This window comes from Neomonachus schauinslandi, chromosome 3, assembly GCF_002201575.2.
Source record: "Neomonachus schauinslandi chromosome 3, ASM220157v2, whole genome shotgun sequence".
Classification (NCBI taxonomy): Eukaryota; Metazoa; Chordata; class Mammalia; order Carnivora; family Phocidae; genus Neomonachus; species Neomonachus schauinslandi.
Genome location: NC_058405.1, coordinates 12257392 through 12271428, shown reverse-complemented (window position 1 = coordinate 12271428; position 14037 = coordinate 12257392). Strand labels below are relative to the sequence as shown.

General features: G+C 40.3%; 1 protein-coding gene across 4 annotated transcripts in view; it reads right to left on the bottom strand.

The window, feature by feature from the left end:
• Positions 1-14037, bottom strand: part of DOCK9 (dedicator of cytokinesis 9) — a 214996-nt gene that overhangs the window by 111958 nt on the left and 89001 nt on the right. For all 4 annotated transcript variants that reach the window (XM_044913528.1, XM_044913529.1, XM_044913526.1 and 1 more), the window contains 2 exons: positions 11061-11235; positions 10035-10102 (listed from right to left, as the gene is read on the bottom strand). In XM_044913528.1, the coding sequence (XP_044769463.1) occupies positions 10035-10102; positions 11061-11235 (243 nt within the window). The remainder of the gene's footprint in view (positions 1-10034; positions 10103-11060; positions 11236-14037) is intronic.

Genomic DNA, 14037 nt, shown 5'->3' with positions numbered 1-14037 from the left:
CACGACCAAGTGGGATTTATCCCTGGGCTGCAAGGTTGGTTCAACATCCACAAATCAATCAATGTGATACAATACATTAATAAAAGAAAGAACAAGAACTATATGATCCTCTCAATAGACGCAGAAAAAGCATTTGACAAAGTACAGCATCCTTTCTTGCTTAAAACTCTTCACAGTGTAGGGATAAAGGGTACATAACCTCAATATCATAAAAGCCATCTATGAAAAACCCACAGCGAATATCATTCTCAATGGGGAAAAACTGAGAGCTTTCCCCCTAAGGTCAGGAACACGGCAGGGATGTCCACTATCACCACTGCTATTCAACATAGTACTAGAAGTCCTAGCCACAGCAATCAGACAACAAAAAGAAATAAAAGGCATCCGAATTGGCAAAGAAGTCAAACTCTCACTCTTTGCAGATAATATGATACTTTATGCGGACAACCCAAAAGACTCCACCCCAAAATTGCTAGAACTCATACAGGAATTCAGTAAAGTAGCAGGATATGAAATCAATGCACAGAAATCAGCTGCATTTCTATACGCCAACAATAAGACAGAAGAAAGAGAAATTAAGGAGTCGATCCCATTTACAACTGCAGCCAAAACTGTAAGATACCTAGGAATAAATCTAACCGAAGAGGCAAAGAATCTGTACTCAGAAAACTATAAAATACTCGTGAAAGAAACTGAGGAAGACACAAAGAAATGGAAAAACGTTCCATGATCATGGATTGGAAGAACAAATATTGTGAAGATGTCAATGCTACCTAGAGCAATCTACACATTCAATGCAATCCCTATCAAAATACCATCAACTTTTTTCAAAGAAATGGAACAAATAATCCTAAAATTTGTATGGAACCAGAAAAGACCCCGAATATCACTTCTCGGCCTTTTGGCTAAGATCAAGTGCAGAAAAGACCCCAAATAGCCAGAGGAATGTTGAAAAAGAAAAGCAAAGCCAGTGGCATCACAATTCTGGACTTCAAGCTCTATTACAAAGCTGTCATCATCAAGACAGTATGGTATGGCACAAAAACAGACACATAGATCAATGGAACAGAACAGAGAGCCCAGAAATGGACCCTCAACTCTATGGTCAACTAATCTTTGACAAAGCAGGAAAGATGTCCAATGGAAAAAAGACAGTCTCTTCAACAAATGGTGTTGGGAAAATTGGACAGCCACATGCAGAAGAATGAAACTGGACCATTTCCTTACACAACACACAAAAATAGACTCAAAATGGATGAAAGACCTAAATGTGAGACAGGAGTCCATCAAAATCCTAGAGGAGAACACAGGCAGCAACCTCTTTGACCTCAGCCTCAGCAACTTCTTCCTAGAAACATCACCAAAGGCAAGGGAAGCAAGGGCAAAAATGAACTATTGGGACTTCATCAAGATAAAAAGCTTTTGCACAGCAAAGGAAACAGTCAACAAAACCAAAAGACAACCGACAGAATGGGAGAAGATATTTACAAATGACATATCAGAGAAAGGGCTAGTATCCAAAATCTATAAAGAACTTATCAAACTCAACGCCCAAAAAACAAATAATCCAATCAAGAAATGGGCAGAAGACATGAACAGACATTTTTCCAAAGAAGACATCCAAATGGCCAACAGACACATGAAAAAGTGCTCAACATCGCTCGGCATCAGGGAAATCCAAATCAAAACCTCAATGAGATACCACCTCACACTAGTCAGAATGGCTAAAATTAAGAAGTCAGGAAATGACAGATGTTGGTGAGGATGCGGAGAAAGGGGAACCCTCCTACACTGTTGGTGGGAACGCAAGCTGGTGCAGCCACTCTGGAAAGCAGTATGGAGGTTCCTCAAAAAGTTGAAAATAGAGCTACCATACAACCCAGCAATTGCACTACTGTGTATTTACCCCAAAGATACAAATGTAGTGATCCAATTAAAAAAAAAAACAAATGTAGTGATCCGAAGGGGTACGTGCACCCCAATGTTTATAGCAGCAATGTCCATAATAGCCAAACTATGGAAGAGCCAAGATGTCCATCAACAGATGAATGGATAAAGAAGATATGGTATATATATATACCATGGAATATTATGCAGCCATCAAAAAACCCCAAAAAACCAAAAAACAAAAAACCGAAATCTTGCCATTTGCAATGACGTGGATGGAACTAGAGGGTACTATGCTAAGCGAAATAAGTTAATCAGAGAAAGACATGTATCATATGATATCACTGATATGAGGAATTCTTAACCTCAGGAAACAAACTGAGGGTTGCTGGAGTGGTGGGGGGTGGGAGGGATGGGGTGGCTGGGTGGATAGACATTGGGGAGGGTATGTGCTATGGTCAGCGCTGTGAATTGTGTGAAGACTGATGAATCACAGACCTGTACCTCTGAAACAAATAATAAATTATATGTTAAAAAAAAAAAAGAAGATAGGAAGGGAAAAATGAAGGGGAAATCAGAGGGGAAGAGAACCATGAGAGACTATGGACTCTGAGAAACAAACTGAGGGTTCTAGAGGGGAGGGGGTTGGGGAGATGGGTTAGCCTGGTGATAGGTATTAAAGAGGGCTCGTACTGAATGGAGCACTGGGTGTTATATGCAAACAATGAATCATGGAACACTACATCAAAAACTAATGATGTAAGGTATGGTGATTAACATAATAAAATAAAATTTTTAAAAAATGATACTGAAAATAAATAAATAAATAAATGGAAGCCTGACTTCTAACTAAGGCTGACTGGCTTCAGAGCCCAGACTCTTCAACTATTAGACAAGGAAAAAAAATAGGTAAAGAATATGAACAGGCAAGTCAGAGAGGAAGAAACCCAAATATATGAAAATCGGAAAATCTCACTACCAAGCGGCAAAACACAAATGAAAGCAGTGAAATACCATTTTCACTCCCCTGGTGAGGACATAGAAAAATGGGAATGTGAGCTGTTACAACCTTTTGGGAAGCAACCTGGCAATATTTAAAGCATTAAAAACACAATAACCTCTGACCCAGAGGTCCCACTTTGAGGAACATCCCTATTGAAATAAGAACACAAGTATTTAAGCTTATAAATATCTCATGTTGTGGGGTGCCTGGGTGGCTCAGTCACTTAAGTGTCTGACTTTAGCTCAGGTCATGATCTCAGGGTCCTGGGATGGAGCCCTGCATTGGGCTCCCTGCCCAGTGGGGAATCTGCTTGCTCCTCTCCCCTAACCCCTCCCCCTGCTCATGCTCTCTCTCTCAAATAAATAAATAAAATCTTTAAAAAAATGTCATGTTGTTTATTATGCAGTTTATAGCAGCTAAAAAAGGAAAATAACCCAAAATGTTCATGAATATGAAGGTGGTAAGTAAAGTGCACAATATCCACATTTAGAATATTACATAGCTATGAAAAATGAGTAAAGTAAACCTTTATGGCCCCAGAGGAACATCTCTACAAGGTATTTTTAAGTGACAGAACAAGTTTCAGAGTAATGTATATACCATGAGCATATTTTTTTAAAAAACTAAAAACACTCTATATGTATGTGTGTTTCCATGAGCAATCAGTCTGATGCAAGAGGAATTATAACAGGTTAATAACACTGGTGCTCTCAGGGATGTGGGGATGGAGCATGAAGGGAACAGATTAACTCTATACACCTTTGGGTATTTTTACTTACCATAGCAATCACATTTATTTTTATTTAAATTTTAGTAAAGACAATGAAATAAATTCCTTTAATGAGTACTTTCACAATCTAAGGGCCCACAAAATATAGCTGTAAAAAACCATTATCCCACAGTCTACACTGTTCAGGGCTTCTTGAAGTGACAGAAACCAGCTCTGGTCTTAAAATAATCCGTGGTCAGTCCAATGTTGTGGAGGTAGGAAGAACTGGACTGGCTTTTCCCCAAACCCTGTTGCTGCTGTCCTGCTCACAACCCATCTAATTACTTTGGGTTCAGGAGAAAGGAAAACATGAAGAAAATGGACAATGAAAGAGCCATTTTCTATGAAAATTGATACTTGCTCAGAAGTCAAAGAGAATGACTCATCTAAAACAAAGGCTATTCCCCTCACTCCTGTGAACCTTAAGTTTAACCACTAACAACCCACCCCGACAATGTTTTCTTCCTTGCCTAAGAAGCAGTTATGGGGGCACCTGGGTGGCTTAGTTGGTTAAGCATCCAACTCTTGATTTCAGCTCAGGTCACGATCTCAGGGTCGTGAGATCGAGCCCCTTGTCGGACTCCATACTCAGCGCAGAGTCTGCTTGTCCCTCTCCCTCTACTTCCTGCCCCCACTCACACACATTCTCTCTCTCTCAAATAAATACATAAATAAAATCTTAAAAAAAAAAGAAGAAGCAATTATGGACCATACATTCAAGGGGTTTCCAGAAGGACTGCCATAGGCTGGCATACTTCTGTGTCTTAAATTTTATCTCTGAGCAAGCAAAACAATTAAAATCCAATGACCATGGCCAGCAGCATCTTATTTTGAGGATGAGTTATCAGAAAAACATTGTGTTAACTGTTGGCTCATTTAAACAGAATGGGTTGGAACAAGAAGACTTAGCAAATTCCTTTGAGGCCAGAAGGTATACTTAAAGAGCTGTCATGATCTGTTTCTACTACTTCCAAGATATCTAACTCCCCAGGGCCATTATCTCTTCCTCTGAGTCACAAAGCAATAATAAAGCATATAGAATAAGGAGGCCCGGGGCGCTTAGGTGGCTCAGTCAGTTAAGCATCCGACTCTTAAGTTTCAGCTCAAGTCACGGTCTCAGGATTGTTAGATGGAGCCCAGTGTCGGGCTGCATGCTTAGCGCAGAGTCTGCTTGAAGATTCTCTCCCTCTGTCCCTCCCCCCCTTCGCACTTTCCCTCGTTCTCTAAATCAATCTTTTTTAAAAATTATAAAGAAAAAAAAAAAAAAGAAGAAGAAGGAGGCCCAAGAGATGGAACGCCTGTTGACTTCACAAGCACAGTGCCAGCCAATTCCCTTGTGTCATAATAATACAATGTCATAGTTTTCGGGATTAGGATACAGGGAAGGAAGCATCTATTACAGACTTGGCTTAAAAAAGTCAGAAAAGATTATCTGTGAAACTGTCCAGCTGCCTGACCCTCCTGCAACCTCAGTGAGACTATAAAGTTTGAGACCTAGTACTCCATATCTTGTGTTCAACCATGGAAGACTGACCTCGGAAGGTAAGTTCACTCGCTAAAAAGAAATTATCAGGTAACTGAACATGAGCAATTTCGCATTAACAGGAAACAATGCTTTTCTTTCAGAGCCAGGTGGGGAAGTCAAGGTAAGGTGAGTTGCTGTTCTTTGAGTACCAAAATAGCACAAAAAGAGAAAAGCTGTGAAGGAAAATATACGGTGGGAGCATGAGGGTTTTCTTCATACTATCCTTACACAAGGAGGTGGTATCTATGTGCCAATGACACCTAAGATAAACATAACCACAGAAAGAAATTATTAAATAAATAGCAACTGGGTTTACAACCTGATTACATTACCCCTTGACTTTATAGGGAAGAAACCAATTAACTAACTTTACGGTTTGTGTATTTAATAATAATGTTGATAAGACTATGTGCTCTACACATGCTGTTACATTTACAACAAACATGTATTTAGTTCCATATTAGACAACAGGAGGAAAAGAACAGGCTTCAGGGTAGACACAGTGTGTCCTCAATAAGAAAACAATAAAGATGTTCAGTACTAACAGTACAAGCAACACAAGGGCCAAGAATATACAACATATTCTGAAAACCTAAGCCCGTATCACCCTTGCCATACTGTCAAGGGCCCCTCCATTATATTCCAAAATGAGACATCAGTTATTTTTGTACTAAAACAACTTCCTGTCACTCATATCCTGTTTGTTCTGTCTCAGTCACAGTGGAAGACAAAAGCCGGGGCAACAGGATGAATGAAGCAGAAAGAGGAGCTGAGCAGAGAGGAACCTGCCATTAACTCACATGGCCAATGCCCCCTGCCTGCCTCCCCTGCTCCAGTCCTTTCTCTGCAACTTATTTCAACTGTGGCCTCATCTCCCAGTGGACCCTTCCTTACCCCTCCAGCCCTGGTGCTGACCTCTTCACCTCTTCATCCCCTGATTAAACTCCCCTCTCTTGCACAGGTGTGCACACAGGCTGTCCTTCCCCTCCCCTCCCCGCTCTATGTCAACTTCAGATTCTGCAACTCTGGAACCATTCCTCCTAAGATCAAGAGGACCAGTTATTAATCGGTCCCCACCCTAAAACACTGGAGAGGGTTATAAACTAGGCTACAATCGCCCTTGTGCTGGGGGCCCTGCGTTGTGAAGGGCTGAGAGCCCAGCACAGTCAGGCTGGGGTTCCACCACCCGCCCCCCCAACACCACTGAGCAGGCCCACACAACATCCCGAGTGGGACAGCAGCATGTGGACTGCGTGACGGCACATCCTCATTCTCTTTATTCTTTTGCTTTCTCCCTTTGAAAAATTACTTGCTGTATATTTTTAACATACTTAAGAGCTAGGAGGAAAAATAACAACAGTGAAGCCCCTTATAATGCCTTATAATGCTTCTTTTTGGGGCTTTGACCACGACCACAGTAAGAAATACATTTATGTCACAACCCAATAGATATACACATACCACATATGTACATTTTTAAAAATAGTATCTATCATTGGGCTACCTGGCTGGCTCAGCTGCTAGAGCATGCGACTCTTGATCTTGGGGTCATGAGTTCAAGCCCTACGTTGGGCACAGAGATTACTTAATAAAAAAAATTTTTTTAATAATATGTCATTATTAAGGGGCAGTGTAGTTAATATTCTAAATTCAATTCTATTCCGTTTATATTTTAAAAATATATCTGGGGCACATAATGTTGAGCTAAGGAAGCCTGACATACTATATAATTCTACTAATAAGAAGGCCTAGAACAGTCACAACTAATCTACAATGATAGAGATAAAAGCAATGGGGTAGCAGCTGGGAGTGGAGTACAAGACAGTCGGCTGAGGTGCTAGAAATGTTCTATGTGTTGGTCTGGGTGGTGGTTATGCAGATGCACAAATGTGAAATCCACTGAGCTATACAATTAGTGCTCCATGTAAGTTCTATTTCAATAAAAAATAAAAAATAAAACAAAACAGAATAAACAGTAAGAAATGGGGGCTGAAACCAATTAAACTGATTTAACCAACCGATTCTGCTAACTTGGTGATTATGCACAGTTTGAAAATAGCTCTGTGTTTAGAGCTATTTTCAAAATGTGTTTAGAGCTTTTTTCAATATTTATATTACATATAAAATATATATATATAAAACTTCTCTATATATTTTATCTCATATATACTTTAAAAACTTTCCTAGGTCCTAGGAGTGAGAAATACTGAATTATTATGCTGGCCAGGCCCAGGTAGGCAGTGAGAGAAGAAAGGAGGGCACAATTCCTGTACGTCTTCATGGGGATTAAAAAAAGTATAGATTTTTAATCAATTAACATTAGATTCAAATAATACAAGTCTTCTCCTAGGTGTCCACTGTGTTCACCCAGTAAGTGTAGGAAGTTACTTTTCAAATCCTGGATTGCACTGCATATGTTAGCTACTTCATAAATAAAACAAGTTCAAACACTTTGCTTTGAGAAATTAGGAGCCCCCAAACATCCAGAAACAAAAAAGCAAATCTCAATGCAAAATATGATACACAGAAATTCACAGCACAAAAACACACACAAGCCAAAACCCTTCCCAGCTTAGTAGGAGGTTACAATGGTGGCACTAAAATTAGCTTTAATAGGCAGGTGCTAAAAAGATATTGTGGTAACAGTCAAGTCTTAAAGAAAAACAATACTCTCAAGTCCTATCCACGGAGGGAGATTTTATATTTTAGAACAGCCATGTTGTCTTAAAGTAAAGGTCAATGCTGAATGCTAGTCTATTTATAATCGTATATAGATAAGCCATGTTTTCTATTACAGTGTTTAAGATGTGGGTGTGTAGGGTCTCTGTTACATTGTATTCACAATGAAAAAGAATAGAATGGCAATAACAGAGCAAGAATATAAATGGTCAGAGAAAACAAAGATATTTCTCTCACTTAAAAGAGAATCATTCATAGATGCATACAAGTAGACAAATACAAGGATATTCACTGTAGCATTGTTTGTAATAGAAAAAATTGGAAATAGCAGAACAGCTAAAATAAAATGCTTACATGGTGCAACAAAGGGGATGAACTAGGTCTATATACCAGCTTGGATGATCTCAAACACAAGGCTGAATTAAAAAGCAAGTATAGAGTAATATGTTAGCATTTATATAACATTTTTAAACATATAAAACACAACCATATATATCATTATGATAGGTACATTGGTAAAGATATAGCAATAAAATGGAAGTAATCCCAGAAAACTCATAATAGTGACTGTCAGCAGTTGAGGTTGCGGGGGAGGAAGGCAGCGGAGGAAGGATGGTGTTTAAAAAGAACTTCAACCACAACTGATGTTTTAGTTCTTTAAAAAACATGGGAGCTAAAAGGACAATACAGTAACAGCGCTGAATCTGGGTCGTGGGAATACGGACAGTTGTTTTTATCTTCTTTGTGCTTTTCAGTAACTTTCACGTTTCTCAAAATTATTAAAAACAGATGTAACTTCCCCCCCCCCCTCAGAGTGACCCAGGTGCAATTTATAAAACTCAGGCAACCCCCCTCTTTGGGTTAGTGGAAAGACTGCCACACACCATCCTCTTTGGAAGTGTGTCTATTGACTTGAAAAAGGGGAGTGTATGTGTGAATATAGTAAGTACCATGTTAACATGGGAACCCTTGGGCCACCTGGGTGGCTCAGTCGGTTAAGCGTCTGACTCTTAGTTTCAGCTCACATCATGATCTCAGGGTCGTGGGATCAAGCCCAGCGTCAGGCTCCTTGCTCAGTGCAGAGTCTACTTGAGATTCTCAGACTCTCCCTCACCCTCTGTCCCCTCCCCCTCCCCCGCTGCTTTCTCTCTCTAAAATAAATAAATAGGGGCGCCTGGGTGGCTTAGTCCGTTAAGCATCTGACTCTTGATTTGGCTTAGGTCATGATCTCAGGGTCATGGGATTGAGCCCGACATTAGGCTCCTTGCTCAGCACAGAATCTGCTTGAGATTCTCTCCCTCTGCCCCTCCCCCCACTCTTCCTCTCTCTCTAAAATAAATAAATAAAATCTTTAAAAAACAAAACAAAACATGGGAACCTTTATCTGTGCATTTTTGTTATTTCTTCGATACCTGTGATTTTGTATTAAATATTATGGAGGGGCAGGAACAAGGAATAATAAAAAGAGAATAATTTATAAGGCACTTTCTGGAAAACAGACTAAAATTTGACTCAGGTCAGTATTTAACCTCACCTCATATTCGGGTCAGAAAATAGAAGCGTAACCACAACATCTTTTTAACAATTTACTAACCACAACATCTTTTTAACAATTTACTACAATGTCCCAACTTTTACATCAACATGGAGGGGACTGGAGGAGATTATGCTAAGTGAAATAAGTCAAGCAGAGAAAGTCAATTATCATACAGTTTCACTTATTTGTGGAACATAAGGAATAACATGGAGGACATTAGGAGAAGGAAGGGAAAAATGGGGAGGGGGAATTGGAGGGAGAGATGAACCATGAGAGACTATGGACTCTGAGAAACAAACAGGGTCTTAAAGGGGAGGGGGGAGGGAGGATTGGTTAGCCCGGTGATGGGTATTAAGGAGGGCATGTACTGCATGGAGCACTGGGTGTTATACGAAAACAACGGATCGTGGATCACCACATCAAAAACCAATGATGTATTGTATGGTGACTAATGTAACATGATAAAACTAAAAAAAAAAAAAAAAGATCTCACTTTTAAAATGTAAAAAAAAAAAAAAAATTACTACAATGTAACTGCTAATCATTTCAATAGATTCTATCCTGGACAGATTCAGGAAATGAGAAATATTTCAATACCATTCTACAAAAAGCAGAAGACTTAGGATGATATTACCTTAGCAAGTTCAGGCAGGTAGCTGTCTAAACCAGAACCAGAACCTTCCAATTTGCTTTGTTCATCATCTGAAATGGCAAAACAGATGACCTGAGTCACTTGTAATTGAATGTATTTTATTTAAATCAGGAAGGCCATTTCTCTTTTGTACCCTTGAACGCAGTGGTTTTCAACTCCAGATGCCCATTAAAAACACCTCAGAGCTTTTTAAAAAAATACTGATGCCCCGTGTTGAGAGTCAAACATTTAATAACTGAGATACCATGAACACTGTCTAAAAAGATCCAATATTAGTTATGAGCACCAGCCCACATGGCCACATCCATCAGACCCACTAAAAGTCAGTCCTGCCAGGTCCCACCCCAGGCCAACTGAATCAGTGTCTCTGGTGGGACAAGGAAAGAGAATTCTTTTAAAAGTTCCTGGGAACATCTAAGGTACAGCCAGGGTTGAGAATCATGTGCCTAGGGCCTTGAAATAAAACATGAATTGTCAAAAACACAGCCAAATTTTTCCCACCAAATTAATGAGGAGTCTGCCTATCTTAACTTTGTCTTTAAAATTCTAAAGGATAAGATTAATGATAATAGTAATAACTATACTTAGTATTTTAAGTGCTGACTCTATGCCAGGTACTCAAGATACATAATCTTACTAAATCCTCCCATCAAACAGAAGTTGCATTTCATTCCCATTTCACAGATGGGTAAACCAAGGCTCAGAATATGGAAGTAGCTTGCCCAAGGTCTCAGAGCTGAAAAACGGTATTGCTGAAATTTGAACTCCGGTCTTCCTTTCTGCCCCCAAAGCTATGGTTCTTCCTATTACATGATTTCCTGATAAAAATGTTGTCAGGGTAGTAAATTCCAATGTGATAAAGCCTCTGCTGACAAGCCCTCTGTAGAGAGCTCACATCTGTCCCACTGCTCATGTACCTGTGCAATACATCCACTTTCCATGCCCTCTGACAAAATTAAAGACACCAACAAAGTATGCATGCACTTGGAGAAAGCTGGATCTACTTACCTTCATGAGAGTCTCCATTTCGCTTTTCTTGCATTGCAGCCTCAAAGTTGAGCTGGAGAATCTTATTTAGAATTGTGATCCACTCTTCCATTTCTGCTTCACTGTCTGCTGCCAAAAGGTAACTGCTTTTGTCTTGCATCTTGAGCTCAAAAGCAAACCGCCTGACTTTGTTGTTCTGAAATTGAAAAGGAGTAAAAGAGATACATTTTAAGAGAATTGGAATGGCCTTAAATTTTTTTCTCTTCATTATTTGCTGACGGGGTGCTCCCTCATTGGCATTTGGGGCAAGCTATTTAAAAATGCAAGCCCCTTTCCTGCAAACCCCCATCACTATTTACCTTCCCTGCTTTTACCGTCTCCATAATTTTCTCATTTGAGACATTATGCATTTTACATATCTATCTTGTTTGTTTTCTGTCTCCTCAAATGGAAGGAGAGCTCCTTAGGGCAGAGATTTCTTTTGTTCAGTGCTACATCTGTATTTCTGGAACACTGCCTGGCACACAATAGGCTCTTGAAAAAACATTTATTGAATGCGTGAAATTTCACTGAAAATTTTCAACTCCTCTAGCTCCTTCTTTTTTTATTTTAATGAAGTAGTGTATGGTGTCACATTTTAAAAAGCAAACCATAAAAAAAAAAAAACCATTATCTATCAATATATTTGACTTCCTTTTCTGGAACTTTCCCATTATTTTTGAGTCCCCAAAGGTATTTCGATACCAGGTCTACAGCCTTCCCTCATGCCTCCAGTTTTTATACTTATGAAAGAATATCCAGCTCCAAGTACAAAAACAGTAGCCACATGCATTAAATGATGGAAGATGAACATGCCCTAGATCAGGGTTTCTCAACCTTGGCACTGCTGACGTTCGGGAGCAATAGTTGTGAGAGCTGTCCTATGCACCGCAGAATGTTTAGCAGCATCCCTGGCCTTACCCACGACATGCCAGGAGCATAACCCCAGGTGTAAAGATCAAAACATGTCTCCAGATAGTAACAAACCTCCACTGGTGAGCAAAATCCCCCCCCCCACCCACCCCCACCAAGGGACAGAACTAGAAAGAAGTTTGGCTCTAAGGACTGTAGCATTAGATCCCTTGCATGCACAGATTGAGGACAACCTGTAGGGGGCAGAGTAGCCCTGGCCCACTAGATGCTAGCTGGTTAGCAGCAGTCCCCCAGGGCTCCTCAGCATAGGTGGCAGGGACGGGCTGACCCTCCCCAAGGTGTCTGCGTTCCTTGAAGCGTGCTTCTCAGACACATACAGGATGATGCCACACCAAGCAAGGCCAACAAACTCCCATGCACAGACTGCCCGCTGTAGGCACCTCCCTTCACCTCAGGGCAAGAATGAGACAGGAATCAAAAGGCTGGCTATGAAATGTGTTTTCTGTCCCACTCACAACTGTGAAAATAACAAGTTAAAAGTCGGGGAGACATTAGGCCTTGGTTCTGCGTTGTTTTTCTTTCTCAGCCTCAGCGTCCTGATCTGAAAATAAGTGTAATCAACTTCAAGGTCCGAAAATGCTTTTAGGCCTAAAGATTCTACACTGGATTTCTTTCAGGTCTATTTAAAAATTCCAGTTTATGCATTTCTTTGAACCCATAGCATTAATCAACTACTTTTTTGTTGTTGTTACAATGTCCAGAAACAATTTTAAAACACATACACACACACACACACAACTGCTGGCACTTAGCTTACAAACAAATCTGGTAAAAACAAATTACTTAACATTTTTGAAGCCTTGGTTACAATTCATTAAATGCTAAAAAACATCGGCCACATGGACAAAAAGAATACGAAGGAAGAGATGTCCTCTGAAGTCAGAAGCTAAAGTTACAAAGGCCACTGCAGAGACTGAGCTGGATGCATAAGTCACCTAAAGGCTGTGACACAGGTGACCAAACTCTCTTGTTTTGCTTTAAACTTCTTTTAAAAGTCAGTGCCAGAAGATTTAACTGAAAAGTAACTTAAAAGGTCTCTCAACTCAAGAATACAAATGAAATTCCTACTTGGAAATCCCACGCAAGAAGTTAATTCACTGTCGTTGACAATTCACTCTGGTAGTGCCTACTTTACACTGTGAATAAACTATTTTGATACAGTCTGGTTTCCACCATGGCTGCTTTCAGCTGAGGTGGAGTTCCTGGCCGAGAGTCACCCACAGGCCAATTAGCCGTTGATGCAAAGATAATTTTCAGTGAATGGTGCTATCGTCTTGATCTATGGCCCAAATATACTTTTGTGTATTCCATCATTTTGAGGGGGGATATCCTGAGTAGTGTTTTGGGATTTTTGTTTTTAAATTGGTTTCCAATAATTAAAAACACCAAGATTTAAGTAAAAAATTATATTTCTGCATTTCTTGGGGGGAAATAAAAAAACAGATCATCCGGAACTACCTTGAGCTGGTAGTTCTGTACAGCAGCATCAGCCACAGCTGAGAGGCGCTGGCCCCATGAGACAGGACCATTTGTGCTCCTGTTTGTCATAGTTCTCACCATTCCCTCTTACTCTACACTCAGGCCTCTTCTTTTACTTAATTTTCCTGCTTGGCTCCTGCAGACATCTGAGTCTGGACCCCCAACTTCTATTGCTGGCCTGATGAAGTAACAGAGTCTGGATTTACTCTCCCATCATAACTACTAGGAAACGGAACAAAATCGATGAAACAACTGTTTTCAGATATTTGACAACAGGTAGGGCAGGCCTGGGACCCTGATGGATGGGAAATAAATGAGGTGAGCCCTAGCAGCAACTCAGCACTCTGCTGGAGGTGGTATCCGGGTTGTGGCCCAGAAAGGGGAACCTGGACAGAGTCCTGCAGTCTCCCTGAGTTAATGAGACTGACCAGAGTTCAGGAAGACCAAGGTGGCTACAAAATACAGGACACAGTTTCCAGAATGAGAGCTCTCCCAGAGTTCACAGCACGTAAGACAAGAGATCCAAATTTAGAAGCAGTGGGAGTCA